Below are 21911 nucleotides of genomic sequence, written 5' to 3'. Positions count from 1 at the left end.
CTATAATGATCACACTTTCTATGAATAACAAGTTGTCTTATCAATCTGGTAGCCAATGTTTACCACAACCTTAACTCCACAAGTTTTATGTGTATGGTCATAGATGCAAGTTATTTAAAAAAAAGTTTCCTACAATCATAGCTCTGGTATTTAAAATAATACATCTTTTAAAAAATCTAAAATTATGTAATACTGCATGTATCAGTACTTTTTAGATACATCGGGTCTGCAAGGAGGGAGAAGTAAGAGATAACTCATATCTCTCCACCTAAAATTAAGTTGACATTTTGGGAATAATTTATCTGCTTCATTTTATAGGAAAATCATTAACTACGGAAATGCAGATCTCCTAACATAAATAAGGACTTCAGGCATCTGAATAAAATTAGAAAAAACAAATAGACAAAGGTCTATTTAAATGTTTAAAATAATATCAAAGTATTTAATTTACTAATTATGAAAATGTTCATATATAGGACAGCTATTATTATATGAAACCATAATGAAACAGGTTTTATTATACAGAACAATACAGCTAAAGTGTTTAGTTTCAAATTCTGTCAAGTAGATACTCCATGTCAGGAGATTAAAATATACAGCCACATAAAACTGTTTAATTTACTTTTACAGGAGAACGTCTATTGTCTCTGTAACACTATTTTAAAAAACAATATTTTTCTTCCAGAGACCTTTAAGAACAAGATATATATTTGCCTGCCTACTATTCTTAAGTGAAACCTGTATGGAAGTCAAGTTTTAAAGGATAAGGAGTTAACTGTCTAAGCCTATTAACTACTATCAATTGTACTCTGATGAGACTGAACCAACTATAAGAAATGACTAAGAAAAACAATTTTTCTTTGGGTTTAATTTTATAAACTTATTTTCATGTTTACAAAGCCCATAGTATATTATTAAAAAACACAACGCAGGTTTGATATGGTATATAGAACAGTAGTTCTCAAAGTGTGTTCCCTGGACTAGCATCAGTATCCATTAGGAACTTGATAGAAATGCAAATTCTCAGGCCCGGTCTAGAATCTGAAATTCTAGGAGTGAGATATGGGTAATGTTTTAACAAGTCCTCTAAATGATTCTATGCACCCAAATGTTTAAGAAGCATTGGTATAAGGAAAAGATCTTGAATGAGTTTGGAGTCAGAGATACCAGGGTTCTAATCTCGACTCCATCATTTCCTAATTATGTGTCTTTGGGCAAGTTTCCAGTACCTTACTTATCTGTAAAATGAGTATACCAAACCAAGAAACCCACTGCCATCGAGTTAATCCCAACTCATAGCAATCCTGTAAGACAGAGGTGAGGTTGCTATGAGTTGGAATTGACTTGACGGTGGTAGGTTTGTTTGTTTGTTTTTTAAAGGGTTTCCAAGGCTATAAATTTTTACGGAAGCACACTGCTGCATCTTTCTCCCATGGAGCAACTGGTGGGTTCAAACTGCCAACCTTTAGGTTAGCAGCCAAGCACTTTAGGCACTGCACCACCAAAAGCCAAAACCAAACCCAGTGCCGTGGAGTTGATTCCGACTCATAGCGACCCTACAGCACAGAGTAGAACTGCCCCATAGTTTTGAAGCAGTGCCTGGCAGATTTGAACTGCCGACCCTTTGGTTTGCAGCCGTAGCACTTAACCACTATGCTACCAGGGTTTCCTAAGAATTTTACCACTGAGCCACTAATGCTCCCTGGCACCACTAGGGCTCCTTAAAACGGATATTTAAAAAAAGAAACAAACCAAACCTGCTGCAGTTGAGTCGATTCCGACTCATAGCGACCATACAGGACAGAGTAGAACTGCCCCTAGAGTTTCCAAGGAGCACCTGGTAGATCTGAACTGCGGGCCTTTCGGTTAGCAGCTACTTAACGACTACACCACCAGGGTTTCCAAAATGGAAATAGCAGAAGCTAATCCACAGTTTTTGAAGGAGTAACTGATATATAAAATACACAGCACAGAATCTGGTAAATGACAGACATTAAGAAATGTCTGTCCTTTTCCTACAAAGATATCTGTATCAGTATTATTTCTAATGCCATAACAACAAATTACATAAATGTCTGATAGCTAGGAGATATTTTTAAAATTATGTATTCTTACATTCACTCAAACAAAAAGAATTTTTTATCCACCTTCCTAGTATGCTTAGTGTTTCTAGTACTGGTCAGGTATGGAGAACCTTACCTTTATAAGCTACGATTTAAAATAAAGGAGACAGACATGCAAACTAATAGCAAAAAATCGTAACAGAGCAGATGCTGTCCAGTCAATTCCGAATCACAGCAACCCCATGTGTGTCAGAGTACAACTGTGCTCCATATGGTTTTCAACGGCTGATTTTTCAGAAGTAGATCACCAGGCCATGAGTGTTACAAGTCACTACTAACTCAAGTAATTTAATACAACACACTTATGTTTAAAACTGTGAAAACTGTAAAGCAACATAGAAAATGGTTTTGAAATAAGGTAGAAAAAATAAAATGTAATGGGGAGTACGTACTAAACAAGTAAATATAAATAACCAAGGTTAAATATTAGTAAAAAGTAAGACAAATTAAACTGATGTTTCAGATGATGGAGTCCTAAAAAATGTCTTCTTTCATAACCTCCTTCAGTGTTAATACGATGCTGATTTACATTAAAAGTTATTTTTTAAGAATTTACTCTTAAACAAAAGGGTTAAATGTCCTAAGAGTAATTTACTGATACAAAAAAAAATGGAAAAAATGTAACAGTTGTAGGATGAAAACATCTGCTCAGCCCTTTTTTTGCTTTAAAATCATTTGGCTTCTCAAGGAAACTTACCAGTTTAACATCTATGCTTGTAGCACCAGCATCCAAGGAGTTTTCAATGAGCTCTTTTACAACACTGACCACTGAAGTGATTATCTGAGAACTTGAAAGGAGGCGCACTGTAGCTGCAGGCAACTGTTTCATTCTAGCTTTTAGCAGAGTAGCTAGAAAATAAAAATCTCAGTTATAAAAACAAGATTTGTTGAACATTCCTAACAGAATGAACAAATATAATAACAATAATAATGATAATAATAGCAGATCACATTTATTGAGTGCTTTTTACTGCATGCCAGGCTCTACTGAAAGCACACAGTTTTAAGTAATTTATTTCTCATAAATACCGTTTGAAATAGGTGCCTTTATTATCCCCATTTTATACATGAGAAAAGTAAAGCAGAGAAGTTAAGAAGCTTGTCCAAGGTCCATCCAGTCAGTCAGAGACAGAGCTAATCCTTAATTATAGGCTGTTATGCAATACTTCCTCTGTTGATACATAATCTAATTACTTCTTATTCAAAATAACAGTCACAAACAGGTCCCGAAAATCGAAAATAACACAGGAGTGAGAAAATTACCTTTTTTCTAATTTCTCTCAGGGCTTTTGTGTGACTTTAATTGCTGACTCTTCTCTTAAACTCCAATTACTACCTAAAATTAAACATGTAACAGCCAGCTTCCCCCACCCATGATGTTCCTAGCAGAATTAAGTTTACTCATCAGGCACAAATCTAATCAATCCCTAGGTCCCATCAACTATTTTTTCAGTATCTCTCACATCTAGTTTCTCCTTTTCATCCTCCCACCATTACAATAGTTCACGCTCTCAGCATTATATAATTTCCTAATAAATCTCAGTCCTCTGAACCCTCGGTCATCCAGTTTATACTACCCATTAATAATATCGATGATTACAAGAACAGGAACTGTAATTTACTAAATAGCTAGTATGCTAGGCACTGTGCTAAACACTTTGTATATGGGATTGCATTTAATCCTCCAAACAGCCGTGAAAAATAGGTACAAGGTATAAATATTATTACTGTTTATGATGTAAAAAATAAACTGGGAGATTAAATTTACTAGCCTAGGTACTTCTCATGTTAAGAATTTTTTTTCTTCAAATGTACTTCCCTAAACGTCTGTCTCAAGTATGCCTAGTAGATAATTTATCAAGGCATGTAAACAATGGAATCATCCAAACAAGAGTATACTAAAAAAAAATTTTTTTTAACATTCAGCTTGTAAATCACACTATGGTAATAACTGAAGAACAATAAGAACAGTTGTGCTATGAGTATAATGTAAGATCTGCCTCACTGGGAAATCACCAGTTGGAACTGTCACCTTGAGATGAGGATAATGATGTTCAGGCATGTGTCTTACCACCAGACTCATTTAACCATCATCAGTTATCCATGCATTTTGGTAACAATGTCTTCTTCAATCACTGAGCTCCTTTGGATATCTAAACTCTAGAAACATTGTTAATCTGAACTGGTCAGGGAATCTTCCTCCACATTACTATCTATAAAACATCATTCTATAGGAGGAGGATATGGACTGTGTACCTAATTGCCTCCATGAGCAACTGTCTCCTTTGCCATGAGGCTGGGTAGGGCCCAGCTACCATCACTGAACATTATGATCTAAGAATCTCTACAAGAATCCTGATCAAAAGGGGAAAAATGCAGAACAGAATTTCACATTCTCATGGACTCCAGACTTTTTCTGGAGTCATGGAGGTTGGATGAACTCCTACAACTACTGCCCTGAGATAATCTTTATACCTCAAACCAAAAATATCCCCTGAAGTCTTCTTAAAACCAAACAATAGTTTAGCTTAACTAGTAAAGAATATCTGCCTTGAGCACCGTACTCTTTCAAGATCCATCTAGATGGGATCAAATTGACAAAGGCAACTGAAAAGATTAGATAGGAATCTTAGAGGGCAGTGAGTTTAAGTTAATGAGGGAAGAACAACTCAGAAAAAGAGAGTGATAATGGCTGTACAACTTGAAGAATTAAATCAATGTCACTGAATTGTACAGGTAGAAACTGTTGAACTGTATATGTTTTGCTGTGTATATTCTCAGTAACAACAAAATAAATAAAATTGAAAAAACAAAAACAAAACAATTCTAATCATGTGTCAATTAAGATAAAGCTCAATTTGGTGAAGTGTTAAGACAGTATACGATACTGGGAAAGCCAGCACAATTTGTCCAAGGCAAGGTCATAGAAGCTCCACAGACACATCCAAACTCCTGAGGGACTGAATCGCTGGGCTGAGGGCTGTGGAGACCATGGTCTCCCCCAACATCTAGCTCAACTGGCATTAACACAGTTCATAAAGAAAATGTTCTATATTCTACTTTCGCAAGTAGCACCTGGAGTCAAAGCTTGTGAGCAGCCATCTAGGATAACTCCACTGGTCTCACCTCTTTGGGAGCAAGGAAGAATGAAGAAAACTAAAGACATAGGGAAGGATTAGCCCAAAGACTCCACCAGACTGAATCCAGTAAAACTAGACGGTGCCTGGCTACCACCACTGACTGCTCCGACAGGGATCACAATAGAGAGTCCTGGACAGAGCTGGAGAAAAATGTAGAACAAAATTCTAACTCAAAAAGAAAGTCCAGACTTGCTGGCCTGACAGAGACTAGAGCAACCCTGAGAGTATGGCTCCTGGGCACCCTTTCAGCTCAATAATGAAGTCACTCCTGAGGTTCACCCTTCAGCCAAAGATTGGACAAGCCCATAAAACAAAACGAAACTAAAGGGGCACACCAGCCCAGAGGCAGGGACTAGGAGGCATAAGAGAACAGGAAGCTGGTAATACAGAACCCAAGGCTGAGAAGGGACAGTGTTGACACATCATGAGGTTGTTAACAATGTCACTGAACAATGTGTGTACTGTTTAATAAGAAAGTAGTTTGTTTTGTAAACCTTCACATAAAGTACAATAAAAAAAAAAAAAAAAAAGACCAGACTTACCGGACTGACAGATACTAGATAAACCCTGAGGGTATGGCCCCAGGATACCCTTTTAGCTCAGCAATGAAGTCACTCCTGAGGTTTACCCTTCAGCCAAAGATTGGGCAGGGCCATAAAACAAAATGAGACTAAAGGGGCACACCAGCCCAGGGGCAAGGACTAGAAGGCTGGAGGGGATAGGAAAGCTAGTAATATGCAACCCAAGGTCAATAAGGGAGAGTGCTAACGTGGTGGGGTTGGTAACCAATGTCACAAAACAATACGTGTACTAATTGTTTAATGAGAAGCTAGTTTGTTCTGTAAACCTTCATCTACAGTACAATAATTAAAAAAAAAAAAAGACAAAGCTCAAATCTCTGCACGGACATTCAAGGTCCTGTGCACGCTGTTAGGGATTGAATTCTATGGTTGTCCTCCATTTTGTGATCTGATGTAATTATCCTATGTGTTATAAATTCTAACCTCTATGATGTTAATGAGGCAGGAATTGAGGCAGTGATATTAATGAGGCAGGTCACCATCTACAGGATTAGGTTATATTTTGCCATGTAAAACAAACGTGCACAAGAGGGGAAGGATCTTATTACCACCAAGCAAGAAGAGCCTGAGGCAGAGCACATCCTTTGGACTCAGGGTCCCTGTGCTGAGAAGCTCCTAGACCAGGGGAAGAGTGATGATAAGGACCTTACCCCAGAGGCAACAGAGAAAGCCTTCTCCTGGAGCTGGAGCCCTGAAATTTGGACTTCTAGCCTCCTAAACTGTGAGAGAATAAATTTGTTTGTTAAAACCATCCACTTGTAGTATTTCTGTTACAGCAGCACTAGATAACCAAGATACAGGCTCATGCACCCTGTTCATCCAAAATCTCTGTTAGTTGTTTTAGCTATGAAACCCTTGGTCTAAACAAAAATCCCATATGGAAATCAGATGCAGGAATGAGAGGTTTTCATTTGCCTTAATGCCTAATTTCAGGAAAAGAAAAAAGCACTACCTTGACAGCATGCAATTCTTCTACAGTCAAGATTTTCTTGTACAAAAAAGCAAAAACACAACACATAAAAAATCTAGGTACTTCCTTAATTCGCCATGAGTAGTTATATGCTTACATGATGAATTGATCCTGTAGAACCTAGGTTCAAAGAAAACAGCAGTACCACAAACAAAACAAAACAAAAAGGGGGTTGTCAATTTCGGATTCTTTCTGAGGCAACATAGGACATAAGGCAAGCAAAGTCATATAAAGTAAGACTCAATAACTGAGCAAGAATGGAACGTAGGTGACAATTACACAGGATTTGAAGGGATGCATTTCTGGGAAGAGGTCAACATACTGAGTTCTGAGTGGTGTTAACTGGACACAATTCATAAATATAGCTGTATTTTGCTTTACTCAAGCTGATTTGCACAGTGGAAAAAACATACCAGAGTCTAAAAACAGGTTTTGAGGTTCGTCTTTACAACACAGAAACTTAAGTAAATCATCTATATTCCTCTGTAAAATCGCTTTGTTATCTGTAAAAATGGTGATTAACACCTCACGGGCTCGTTGGGAAGATCAAGTAAGAAAGCATCTGTAAACAATAAGGCCTATAAAATGTTCAGTATTATAATAAGGGAAACCCTGGTGGAGTAGAGGTTAAGTGCTATGGCTTCTAACCAAAGGGTCGGCAGTTGAATCCACCAGGTGCTCCTTGGAAACTCTATGGGGCAGTTCTACTCTGTCCTATAGGGTCGCTATGAGTCGGAATTGACTCGTCGGCACTGGGTTTGGTTTTTTGGGTTTTTTATTATAATGAGAGATTATTACATAAAGGAACGCTGGACATTCTTTTCTAGTACTAACAACTACTCTCTAATTACCTAATCCACATATTTAATTTTGGGGGTATCCACTTTTAAGAACAGCAGCTGCAAACAACTACCTCTCAATGGCTATTTGTGGCTCTTGAGGACTGAGAGGTATTCCTAATCAGGGCAGCAGCAGACAGGCCACTCCACTGTAAAATTCATACAAATTAGTGCTGTCACAAACACGAGGCATCCTCAATATTCTCCTCAACTGGCCTCAGATCTAAGGGTAAAGAGCTGTGCTGTCCAATGTGGTACCTACTACCCACATGGGGGTATTGTGCACTGGGAACGTTGCTAGTCCAAATTGAGATGTGCCAATGTACACAAGGTCTCAAAGACTTAGTAGGAAAAAAACGTAAAATCTCATTAATGTTTTATATTGGTTGCATGCTACAATGATACTTTGGATATATCCAATTACTTAAAATATATTATTAAAATTGGAGCCCTGGTAGTCCAGGGGTTAAGTATTTGGCTGCTAACCAAAAGGTCAGCAGTTCTAATCCACTAGCTGCTCCTTGGAAAGCCTATGGGGCAGTTCTACTCTGTCCTCTAGGGTCACTGAGTCAGAATTAACTCGACAACAATGTGTATAATGGGTATTATTAAAATTAATTTCATTTCTTAATCTTTTTTAATGTGACTATTACAAAAATATAAAATAATATATGTGGCTCACATTATAGTTCTATTGGACATCACTGGATACTGCAGTGATTAAAAGAGAAGGCTCTGAAATCACACTACTCTGGTTCTATACAAGCTCCTACACTTAGTAACTATTTAACTCTGGGAAAATTAACTTCTCTAAGCCTTAGTTACCTAGTCTATAAAATGTGGATAATAATGAGATCATGTGGTTGTGGTGAGAAGTAAATAAGATAATGCAAATAAAGAACTTAGAGCGACTGGTACATAAATGCTAAAAGATCCCCAGGTACTTAGACTAAATTGAGTTATTGAGTACCTCTACGAGTCGGAATCAAATTGATGGCAACGTGTTTCGTTTTTTTTTTAAACTCTAAAATGAACAACTCCCCCATCCAACCCCCACCTCCAGGGGCTAACTTACGGCTGGACATCAGAGTAGGCTTGGGTCCAGGCAGTGTTCCACCTTAGTTTGAAAACCACAAGGATCTAAACAAAAACAGTGATCAGTCAAGCTTTGGGGTTTAAGCCTAGCCTCAACTTAATCTTCACTGCTTCTGAGCAATCTTCTTATCAATCTTTTCATTTTTATCTAATTCTCTACAATCCCTTTTCCAAATCTTCTTTTTTCCCCCACATATCCCTAACTCCACCCCCAACTTCCTCATTCTTCTAGTTATCAAGATCAAGGCAATCCATAGCATGAACTCTATCTACACACACACTCTCTCACACATACACGCACGCGCGCGCGCACACACACACACAACTTCCCCCACCCCACTCTGCCCTCCAGTTTCCTAAAATGTCTGCATGTCTACCCATAGTCTTCTCCTTCCCTCCAGTCTCAGGTCAACATCTTTTCTCCTAAGCTAACACTCTCACCTAGCGTCTTGAGCCACTCCCCCAACAGGCATCTGGTCTTGAAAGCATAAAAAATAAACCTTTCCCTCAACCCTACCACCCTGGTGATAATCTTTTTACTCCTTTCTTTAGGAGATCAAACTTAGAAAAGTTTTCTATATTCAGCATTATCAATTTCCTATCAACAACTCACCTTTAAAGCCCTTGCAAAATGGCTTATACCACAACCAACGTCAGGATTCTGTTCACGTAAAGTTTTGCTATAACCTCTTAAATCACAAATCCTTTTCTCAGTACCCATGTTCCTTGATCTCCCTGAAACAGGACCGATAATATTCTCTAATTTTTTATCTTTCCATCTATACTTCTTTGACCTCTTTGTGCCTTCTTCACTCACTTCCCAGAAATGTACCCAGCCTCTCTCCCCTCTTCTTAGATACCTTATCTACTCTCAAAGCTTCAGTTACAGAATAACACTTAAATCTATATCCTTGAGCCTGATCACTCTCTTCCCAAATTAAGACAGGCATTTCTAATAATCGGTGTTACTGATACCTCGAAATAAATATTTGTAAAACAGAACTTATCTTCCTGATCCTCCCCTCATGCCTTCCACTTGATTTTGCTACTTCTCTGAATAATACACTGTTCTCAAACACCAAGGTCAAAATCCTCAATACTCCTTTGCCAGCAATCTGCCCCTGTTTGCACTCCTAAAAAACAAAACAATTTACTTCATCCTAATGCAATCGTACTTATCATTCTAGACCCAATTCCATTTGCATTATTCTTTCTGATCACTGAATCCAGGAATGATCCCTCCTCTCCCTACATTCCTAAAGCACTTGGCTTGGGTTACTCACAGGATGCTTATCACACTGTCCTAAATTGTACAACTTTTGAAGGCAGGAGATTATATATTATGGATCTCTGGATGCCACAAAGAACAATCATAGTACTTCATTCCTGGCAAGCACTTATTGAATATTTAATTAATGAATGACCACCAAAAATAATTTTATCAGTACTTTCCTTGTGCTCATGTAAACACTAGGAAAAGTGTCCCCTTCCCAGTAAGTCACCATTGCCGTAAAACTCTTTCCCTTTATTTTACTCTATTTGAAGGCCAAGCTATTGACCACTTTCCATCTAGTCACCCACGACAAAATCAGAAATCTTTTAGTCATCCCAGAAATTCTTTCTCCTTACTCTCTGCATCCTTCCACCTCGAACTGTCTATCCTACTATTCACTCATTTCTCAAACTAGTCATCTTCTCTCTAGACCTACAGTTAATGCCTGTTCAGCCTCCCTTTCTCCCCTGAACTACTGAAATAACCCACTAATTGATATTTGTCTCTAATCTTAACCACCTTTAAGGGTGCTATGCGGTTCTTTCTGAAATTTAAATTTCATCATGTTGCTATCCCACTTAAAATTTTATAAAGATTGCCATCTGCTAACCAAAGTCCAAACTCCCTAACAATTTCTGATCTCATCTCACTATTCCCCACATGCACGCTAGGCCAATCATGCTATATACCTGTCTCTCTTCCTGTGATGGAACTCACTCCTTCCTCAGTTCACACAGTTCTACCTCTCTACAGTGACTTCTAACCATTCCTTCGGATTCAGTTCAAGTATAACCTCTTCCCCCAAGCTTCTTTTCCCTTCTCCAACAGCACCTTTTCCCTATTTCTAACTCATTAAAGGGTATGTTAATTATTTGTTCATCTGTCCCTTCCTCCTGATACTAAGTTCTTTGAGGACAAGGATTTGATATTAATCACCTCTCTCGCGCACAGCCTCTGGCGTATGTTAAAAATTGAACTGTTATGTGTACCAAATGACCTCTTGTGGAGGGAGGATGGATTGATGTCAAGTTTACATGTCACAGCATAGAATGAGGATGTTAGGGTAGTCAGTCTTCCGTACCTGCTGAGAGGGAAACGAACACTCTGGAAACAATGCTCATGACCAGTATGTAAGTCAGTTAAGGATGACAGGTGTACCGAAAAAAGAAGCAGGTATCAAAGAACTCATAGACTTTAGAGAGAACACAAAGAAATCATTTAAAGAAAATAATAACGCCACCCAACTGTACTCACAGAACCAACAGAAGGCAAGATACATGTATATAGATGGCTAACATTTTAAGTTATTTTCTAAATGTTGCTGAAAGTTATTACAGCAATACAAATTTCAGACTTTTTTGTATACTTCCAAAGTAAAAGAAATTCAGTTTCAAAGATGGCTCCAAATAATCTAATCAAGATTTTTCCTCTTCATTTCCAAGTAAGAAGGGCAATTACTGGTATCTACATGGCGAAATGGTGAAGGCTAGCCTGTTAACAAGATCAGTGGTTTGAACTCACCAGCCACTCTGCAGGAGAAAAGACCTAGTGATCTGCTCCTATAAGATTACCCCATCGCTGCTGAGTTGATACTGACTCACAGCAACTCTGTAAGACACAGTAGGACTGCCCCACAGGGATTCCAAAGCTGTAATCTTTACGGAAGCAGACTGCCACATCTTTATCCCACAGAGTGGCTAGTGGGTTAGGAAACCCTATGGGGCAGTTCTACTCTGTCCTATAGGGTCTCTATGAGTCAGAATCCACTCCATGGCACACAACAAAATTTCCTCAGAATGTAATACAGGTACCTGTCTTCAGCTTATGATAAACCCAGAATAACAACAGCAAAAGTTGTGGTTAACTGAGAGCAGTTTACTTGAACACAGGGACAGATTACCCAATAAGCAAGGTAAGCACATGCTTAGGGTATCAATAAAACAGGAGCACCATCTGTCCAAAGCAAAGACCCACAGATGCCAAGCAGGCAGGACACAAGGAAAAGCAAATGCTGCAGTGGAAGGGAACTGGCAGGGCACTAAATGTAATGGATACCAGCTCCAGTGTGTAAAAGTGCTGGCCAGAAATAAAGTTCTCGCAAGGTCACAAAGGTGCCCAGGTGCAAGGTCGTTTAATCTGAGCCCCTACTGCTTCAACGCCTTTGTTGACATCTGTCTCCTACACTCCCCTCCCATGCAACTGGAACTTCTCATCTCGGCTAGTATGCTATTTCTTTCTGATAAACATGAGGTAGGGGTAGGTTGTCAAGTCTTAACTCTTGGTGCATTCATTCACCCAATATGCAACTGTATTCAACATAAGTGGTTACTGGGCTAGGATGGATTACATTAATAGATAACAGGTCTCTGATCCATTTTGAGAGAACAGGCTTGTACATCCACGTCTGCTGATCCAGCAACCCCAGCCAGGAGGGCCAGCAATATTCTTTGCCATGATACAAACACAAGGGTATGCTCTTGCACATGTCCTGGCAAACAACAAATAGGAACTCCAGTTCCAGATGATGCACAAAAGCAAGGGAACTAGAATAAGTCAACCACTGCAATGAATTCAATCAAGTTACTAAGACAGACTAGGAAGAAGGACCTGGCAGTCTACTTCTGAAATGCATTAGCCAGTGAAAACCTTATGAATAGCAGCAGAACATTGATATAGTGCTGGAAGATGAGCCCCCCAGGTTGGAAGGCACTCAAAAGATAACTGGGGAAGAGCTGCCTCCTCAAAGTAGAGTCGACCTTAATGATGTGGATGGAGTAAAGCTTTCGGGACCTTCATTTGCTGATGTGGCACAACTCAAAATGAGAAGAAACAGCTGCAAACATCCATTAATAATTGGAACCTGGAATGTACGAAGTATGAATCTAGGAAAATTGGAAATCGTCAAAAATGAAAAGGAACGCATAAACATCGATATCCTAGGCATTAGTGAGCTGAAATGGACTGGTATTGGCCATTCTGAATCAGACAACCATATAGTCTACTATGCTGAGAATGACACCTCGAAGAGGAGTGGTGTTGCATTCATCATCAAAAAGAACACTTCAAGATCTATCCTGAAGTACAACGCTGTCAGTGATAGGATAATATCCATACGCCTACAAAGAAGACCAGTTAATATGACTATTATTTAAATTTATGCACCAACCACTAGGGCCAAAGAGGAAGAAATAGAAGATTTTTATCAGCTGCTGCAGCCTGAAATTGATCAAACGTGCAATCAAAATGCATTGATAACTACTGGCGATTGGAATGCGAAAGTGGGAAACAAAGAAGGACCAGTAGTTGGAAAAGATGGCCTTGGTAACAGAAACAATGCTGGTGATCGAATGATAGAATTTTGCAAGACCAACGACTTCTTCATTGCAAATACCTTCTTTCACCAACATAAACGGCGACTATACACATGGTCCTCGCCAGATGGAACACACAGAAATCAAACTGATTACATCTGTGGAAAGAGACAATGGAAAAGCTCAATATCATCAGTCAGAACAAGGCCAGGGGCCAACTGTGGAACAGACCATCAATTGCTCATATGCAAGTTCAAGCTGAAACTGAAGAAAGTCAGAGCAAGTCCACGAGAACCAAAATATGACCTTGTGTATATCCCACCTGAATTTAGAGACCATCTCAAGAATAGATTTGATGCATTGAACACTAGTGACTGAAGACCAGACGAGTTGTAGAATGACATCAAGGACATCATCCATGAAGAAAGCAAGAGGTCAATGAAAAGACTGGAAAGAAAGAAAAGACCAAGATGGATGCCAGAGGAGACTCTGAAACTTGCTCTTGAGCATCAAGCAGCTAAAGCAAAAGGAAAAATTGATGAAGTAGAAGAACTGGAGATTTCAAAGGGCCTCTAGAGAAGACAAAGTAAAGTATTATAATGACATGTGCAAAGAGCTGGAGATGGAAAACCAAAAGGGAAGAACACGCTCGGCGTTTCTCAAGCTGAAAGAACGGAAGAAAAAATTCAAGCCTCGAGTTGCAATAGTGAAGGATTCCATGGGGAAAATATTAAACGACGCAGGAAGCATCAAAAGAAGATGGAAGGAATACACAGAGTCATTATACCAAAAAGAACTAGTCGATATTCAACCATTTCAAGAGATGGCATATGATCAGGAACCAACAGTACTGAAGGAAGAAGTCCAAGGTGCTCTGAAGGCATTGGTGAAAAACAAGACTCCAGGAATTGATGGAATATCAATTGAGATGTTTCAACAAACAGATGCAGCGCTGGAGGTGCTCATTCATCTATGCCAAGAAATATGGAAGACAGCTTCCTGGCCAACTGACTGGAAGAGATCCATATTTATGTCTATTCCCAAGAAAGGTGATCCAACTGAATGTGGAAATTATAGAACAATTGCATTAATATCACACACAAGCAAAATTTTGCTGAAGATCATTCAAAAACGGCTGCAGCAGTATATCGACAGGAACTGCCAGAAATTCAGGCCCGTTTCAGAAGAGGGTGTGGAACCAGGGATATCAATGCTGATATCAGATGGATCCTGGCTGAAAGCAAAGAATACCAGAAGGATGTTTACCTGTTGTTTCATTGACTATGCAAAGGCATTCGATTGTGTGGATCATAACAAACTATGGATAACGTTGTGAAGAATGGGAATTCCAGCACTTAATTGTGCTCATGAGGAACCTTTATATAGATCAAGAGGCAGTTGTTCAGACAGAACAAGGGGATACTGATTGGTTTAAAGTCAGGAAAGGTGTGCGTCAGGGTTATATTCTTTCACCATACCTATTCAATCCGTATGCTGAGATAATACGAGAAGCTGGACTATACGAAGAAGAATGGGGCATCAGGATTGGAGGAAGACTCATTAACAATCTGTGTTATGCAGATGACATAACTTTGCTTGCTGAAAGTGAAGAGGACTTGAAGCACTTACTAATGAAGATCAAAGACCACAGCCTTCAGTATGGATTACACCTCAACATAAAGAAAACAAAAATCCTCACAACTGGACCAATGAGCAACATCATGATAAACGAAGAAAAGACTGAAGTTGTCAAGGACTTCATTTTACTTGGATCCACAATCAACATCCATGGAAGCAGCAGTCAAGAAATCAAAAGATGCACTGCATTGGGTAAATCTGCTGCAAAGGACCTCTTCCAAGTGTTGAAGAGCAAAGGTGTCACCTTGAAGACTGAGGTGCATCTGACCGAAGGCACAGTATTTTCATTCACCTCATATGCATGCGAAAGCTGGACAATGAATAAGGAAGACCGAAGAAGAGTAGACACCTTTGAATTGTGGTGTTGGTGAAGAATATTGAATATACCATGGACTGCCAAAAGAACGAACAAATCTGTCTTGGAAGAAGTGTGGCCAGGATGCTCCTTAGAGGCAAGGATGGTGAGACTGGGTCTCACATACTTCGGACACGTTGTCAGGAGGGATCAGTCCCTGGAGAAGGACATCATGCTTGGCAGAGTACAGGGTCAGCAGCAAAGAGGAAGACCCTCAATGAGGTGGACTGACACAGTGGCTGCAACAATGAGCTCAAGCATAATAACTACTATAAGGATGGCTCAGGACTGGGCAGTGTTTCGTTCTACTGTGCAAAGGGTCTCTATGAGTCGGAACCGACTCAATGGCACCCAACAACAACAACAACTTTTTAACTGTACAGCATTTAGGTACAGTGTTACGTCCTAAGTTTTGTAAACAATAATATTTATAACTTTAAAATATGTTTTGTATACACATGGGCACAATGCAGCATACATTCAATACAGTACTAGCATAGTAAACATTCAAAAAATACTGAAAATATTAATATCTAACACAAAAAATTTGAATTTACATATCAAGTTTTGTTTTATATTGTATTGTGCTTGATATTACTCTACATGCTAATAAACGAGGTATTAGGCATACTAAAGGATGAAAAATTCAGTATTTATTTATTATGCAAAATGTTTCTGTTTTGCAACATAAGTGTGTTTCCAAATTCATCTTCCAAGAAAGGCAACAAAGGGCGTTTATCAGAACATTACATTTATTTTGTTATTTATGTATTGCCATGTAAGGAAACTGAACAATTCAAGGAAATAAATGAATACTTATATAACAAAAATTATGTAAATGTATTATATTTTCTATTTCTCTTCAGACTGACTTTAAGAAACTGACTGACACTGTTATGACTCACAAAACAAACCTGCTCGTTGAGAAGTGGTGCTATTGTTACATCAATTATGTACTTATCTCCAAATATGAGAGTTGAACAATTCCAAAAAGAAATAAAATGCATATTTTATAAATTTGGTATACAATAACAATTATATTTTCCTTTTCATTTCGAACCAATTAGGTATAACCTCACATTCAGTTCTCTCTGGTCAACCTCGTAAGAACATATCAGCGACACTATAGCTACGTGACTCGTGATGTATCTGGTCCTGTCCTGTGCAAAGCAAACCAAAACATGTCTTTAAATTAAAAATACCCTCGTATTTATACCATGCTCTTTGCGATTGCTCTCACACCAACGGGTATCAGCTGTAGTCCAATGAACTGTGAAGACGCATCAAAGGACAAAAAGTGGGTGCTCAGTTTTTAAGTAATATTTCAAGATGAAAAACACTCCTGGAGATCTGAGAAGGGCCCACCGACAAGCATCGTACAACAAACAAATGAAATTATTTCCGAATTTCCTGTAAGTACTATTTCTTTTTGCCCTTCTCAGACATGAAGAACGAAATTACATGGTCCAAATACATTTTTTTAATTCCTAATTTTCAAATTTAAATTTTTGTGTTAACACCCAAATTTGCATGTAATTTTTTTCTAAATATTACTTGTTTTATAAATTCTACTTATTTTCAACTATTCAAATTTATTTAGTACAGTGAACCAAATTTAAGAAGTGACATAATTTTATATCCCGGTAAAATGAAACAGCAACAACTAAATGGAGTACAAAAATAAAAGCTCAAAAAACATAAAAAAAAAAAGGATTCATGAATCCCTAAAGACAATTCCAAAATAAATTTCCGTTTTAAAACGTAATGAATCAGAAGAGACTTCTTCCGTTGAATGCTCGAGTTTAATGGGTGCAAATCATCATACTAGTACTACTAGTGCTGAGATTACTAACAGCAATACGAATATAACAGAATCTGCTCCAAATTCTGTGTCCATTCCTTCCCTGGCGGTATAGTGGTTAAGTGCTACGGCTGCTAACCAAAGGATCAGCAGTTTGAATCTGCCAGGCACTCCTTGGAAATCCTATGGGGCAGTTCTACCGTCCTATAGGGTCACTATAGGGTCGCTAAGAGTCGGAATCAACTCGACAGCACTGGGTTTGGTTTGGTTTTTCCTTGTTCTAGGAAAAAATTTAATAATAGTGTAGAAAGTGAACTACTTTAGAGATTGAAACTGCTGAATCTGCAGACCCCATAAATAACAGAAATACAGATCCTGCTTTGTGGAATGATTTTTCTTCTAATGATATAAATTATTAGATTGAAACACGGCCAAGTGATTGTCAACATCAGAGTGCACCGTTTGAAAATTTGTGTCGGAAATTTCTGGATGGTAAACAAACAAGGGTCTGTAGCTAGAATATTTTTCTAGGGTGCAAAATGGTGAAATTATAATAAGGAGTGGCTAGTGCATTATCCATCAGTTGGCTCTGTACATTGTTTTGTATACTGCAAACCATTCAGTTCTAAATCACTTAACTCCCAATTTGATATGGATGGATTTTGTAATTGGCACAACTTGAATATGATCGATAAACAAGAGAACAGTTAAATTCACAGAGACTGTATGCTGCCATATTTAAACCAAAAGACATGGTTCTGGTTTAACTCATGAACTGGAAACATAAATTAATGACCAATGTCAACACTGGAAAGCTGTTTTGCAATGCACTGTTGCTGTCCTTATAACAATGGCTGAATGTGGACTATCTTTTCGAGGGAAAAATTAAGTGTCTGAGTTCCCAAAAAATGGAAATTTTTGAGGTTACTTGAACTTGTTGCTCAGTTTGATCTATTTTTAGCACGTAAAATCTCAAAATATGGTAACACAGGAAAGAGCAACCTATCATGTATGCCTAAAACAATGTGTGAATAAACTTAATAAGCGATAAACTTCAGTCAACTATTTTCAGTGAAATAAGTACAACTCGATATTTCAGGCTGTCTGCAGATTCCACTCATTATCTTTCTCAGACAGATCAGCTAAATATTGTTTTAAGATATGTATCTCCAACAGATGGAAAACGTGTCAAGCAATTTAACACACTTACTAGCTTAAGAAGCCACATCAGTTAAGAAATTGCAGCTCGAGTACTTCACTATTTGTGAAGTTCCCAAGATAAGATTTTTCTAAAGTGCGGAGGCCAGCTCTACGACAATGCTGCCAATGCTAGGGCATTATAAAGGCATGCAACAGAAATTTTTAGGACGTAATGAATATTCCATTTTCATACCGTGTGCTGCGCATTCACTTAGTCTTGGTAAGACACAGGGCAGTAGACTACTTACTGTCTGAAAGCATTTTTTTTGCTGCCTCTACTCACTGATGACCCAAACCTACTGCCGTCAAGTCGATTCCGACTCACGGCAACCCTACACGACAGTGCAGAAATGCCCCATAGGGTTTCCAAGGAGCACCTGGCAGATCCGAACTGCCAACTCTTCGGTTAGCAGCCTGAAATCTTTACTGTGCTTCCAGGGCTCCCTACTCACCAATGGGCAATTCTTAAAACATATTTAGGCAATGATCAACTCTTAAATGTCTTTGTAATACATACTGGGAAGTGCATGTTATAGTAACGACTGCAATCCTGGAATTATACATTCAGACTCTAGATGTCCTAGAAAATATTACTGAATACCAAAAGAGAAGCTGAAAACATTGCCAATAAAATGCAAACACTAGAGTATGTATTTATGTTGGTTATGTGGAATAATCACCACTTGTCTGTCAGTTTGTTGTACTGTGGTTGCTTGCACGTTGCTGTGATGCTGGAAGCTACGCCACTGGTATTTCAAATACCAGCAAGGTCAGCCATGGTGGACAGGTTTCAGCAGAAATTCCAAACCAAGACAGACTAAGAAGAAGGACCAGAGACCTACTTCCAAAAAACTGGACTGTGCAAACCTTACAAATAGTCAGTCTTCCTTTATAGGTTTTCCATCTGTTGGAGATACATTACCTTAAAACAATACTTAGCTGATCTGTATAGAAAGATAAGAAGTCTACAGACACACTGAATATTGAGCTATACTTATTTCACTGAAAATAGTTGATCTAACTTTTACCACTTACTAAGATTAATTCTACTAAGTTTTAGACACATATGATAGGTTGCCCTTTTCTGTGTTACCAGGGATAACGTATTGCAGGATTTTCATCAGACGGGTCAAGCTCTCTAACATTCAGAAGTAAATTTAAAGATATGCACAGATCTCTACCAGTCATTAAAATTTACATAATTTAAGAGATGATTTTGAAAAATTTGAAAACACAACAGAATATTGCCAAATACTGATTATCATGCAGTTCACTGTCACAGAAGCATTAGAAAGAAACACGTAAATGATGGAAGTACTCCAGAAGTATCCTTCAATGCCAGAGATCAATTTCACATAAATACATACTGACACACTTTTCATTTAATCATTTATAAGTATAGCATTTATTACGAAACTAGCATCAAAATTGCAGTATGAGCTGTTTAAAGCAAAACTGGTGAAAGTCAGTTTTTTTGTTGTGGAACATCAACAGAATTTAACACTGATTACTGAAATAACAGTTCACTGACTCACTTCCTTCATTGCAGAATATGTGCAATATTCTTTTTTGTAGAAAATGTGGTATATAGTAAAAAATCTTAATACTCTGCATTCGCTAAAAATTTTATAACCCAATTCCTCTCATTTCGCTAAAGTGGCATACACCACTATCGCATTCAATCACTGACAGTCACTCAGGTGCAATGGATTGCTTTTGTGTGACTGGGCATGACTGATTGATAGGGTAACTGTGGCCCAATCAACTGAATGGCTGTGTTTTTTTTTTTTTTGTTTTAAAAGGATTGGTCAGTTTTGCCATCCCACTAGGCTTGAAATGAGTCACTCCAGAGGTGGAAAAGAGAGGATCTCTCCATCACCAAGGAAGAACAGCTAGAAGCCAGCACGTCCTTCGGACCAGTGATCCCTGTGCTGAGAAGCTCCTGGAACCAAGAGACAGAGGGAGAGCTGTAACATTGAAGGCAGCGAGAAGCAGCAGCAGATGCCTGGCAGGAGACAGCATGGTGGGCTTCCTGGCCCATGGAGTGAGAAAGCTGAGTGCCTTTGGGCAGAGGTGCGGGCCAGGGAGAGGCTTTCCTGTGAGCACAGCTGGGAAGAAGCTGTCCTATTGGAAGAACTGTATCCTGAGCCTGAATTGTAACCTGTTACTTCCCTAATAAATCCCATAATCATGAGTATTATCTGTGAGTTCTGTGTGGCCATTACAATGAATTATCAAACCCTGGAGAAAAGTACAGTGTGCCATGGGAGGGGCAATTAGTGTCAGAATTGATAAAGATGGCTGAGAGAGGAGGCATGTCTGACCTCTGCCTCACAGGAATTCTTGGGCTGTTGCTCTTGATTTTCCTTCCCCCTTGTGAAGTTAATGGAGGTCAGACACCACCCCCAAGTCATTGTTACAGCCGCATTCAAAAAGAAGTTACATCACGGGAAACTAAGACACATACATATATATGTACTCGTTTATACATCGGAGCCCTGGTGGCACAAGGCTTGGCTGTTAACCAAAAGGGCGGCAGTTTAAATCCACCAGCCGCTCCTTGGAAGCCCTATAGAGCAGTTCCATGAGCGGGAACCCACTGGACAGCAACGGGTTTGGTTTCGTATGTATATATGGAGCCCTGGTGACACAGTAGTTGAGAATTTGGCTGCACCCAGTCCGCAGTTCGAATCCACCAGCAGCTCCTCGGAAACCTCATGAGGCAGTTCTACTGTCTTATAGGGTCACTGTGAGGTGGAATCCACTAAACAGTAACGGGTTTGATACACGTATGTATATGTTGTTGTGTGGGGTCCAGTCGGTTCCATCTCATAGCGACCCTGTAGGACAGAGTGGAACGGTCCCATAGGATTTCCAGGGAGCGGCTGGTGTATACGAACTGCCGACTTTTTGGTTAGTGGCCAAGCTCTTAACCACTGCGTCACTTGGACTCCATAGTAAAGGTTTATGTGCACATAACTCACACATCCCGTTGGAATTCGTGAACTGAGGAGAGAGCACCACAGATTACAATTGTTTAGGGCCCTCGCGTGCCTTGGTCGGCCTTGCATACGGTACAGTTAATATAAAACACCACATTCACGCGATGAGTTATGGTGGTCATACGTTAAAATTTAAAACTTCTGCCTGGTAAATAAGAACTTTAACTCTTGAAGCCGGAAGGATCTGGGGAATCGAATGCAGCAAAGGCCTAATACATAATTTAGTCATGAAAGGCCAAAATAGATCATGAAGGAGATCGGACCCGCTCAGAGAACGCGCTCCACGTGTGTGCACCCGCCAGCCCAGCTGGTCTGCTTCCCGCCTCATCGTAAGGCGCCCACAGCGGCCCGCGGCGCTCGCGCTCCAAGCAGAACAAATTAAAGGAAAAGGGCCCTGGAGTCTACGAGAACGTAATAACGCCCGTCAACCACACAACACTACCTTCGCGCTCGCGCGAGTTGCGCAATATCCATCCACTCGCGGCGACAAACCAGCGTCCCGCCCGCAGCCCCGCTGAGCTCAGCGTCGCCCGACCCTGACTCACTAGCAACGCGCGCGCGCGGCGGGGCGGGCACCGGACGC

General features: G+C 39.4%; 1 protein-coding gene across 5 annotated transcripts in view; it reads right to left on the bottom strand.

The window, feature by feature from the left end:
* PMS1 (PMS1 homolog 1, mismatch repair system component) overlaps positions 1 to 21910 on the bottom strand; it is a 130455-nt gene extending 108545 nt beyond the window's left edge. For 2 of the 5 annotated variants that reach the window (XM_049887669.1, XM_049887673.1), the window contains exons 1-2: positions 21771 to 21910; positions 2821 to 2972 (exon numbers count right to left, since the gene is read on the bottom strand). In XM_049887669.1, the coding sequence (XP_049743626.1) occupies positions 2821 to 2952 (132 nt within the window). In that variant the 5' untranslated portion in view covers positions 2953 to 2972; positions 21771 to 21910. Of the gene's footprint in view, positions 1 to 2820; positions 2973 to 8728; positions 8794 to 21770 lie in introns of all 5 variants that reach the window. The other 3 variants (XM_049887671.1, XM_049887674.1, XM_049887670.1) reach the window with 3 other exon arrangements.
* Position 21911: the final 1 nt, after the last annotated feature.

Source organism: Elephas maximus, chromosome 6 (genome assembly GCF_024166365.1).
Source record: "Elephas maximus indicus isolate mEleMax1 chromosome 6, mEleMax1 primary haplotype, whole genome shotgun sequence".
NCBI lineage: Eukaryota > Metazoa > Chordata > Mammalia > Proboscidea > Elephantidae > Elephas > Elephas maximus.
Note: the sequence above shows the minus strand (reverse complement) of the source record. Positions and strands in the feature narration are given on the sequence as shown.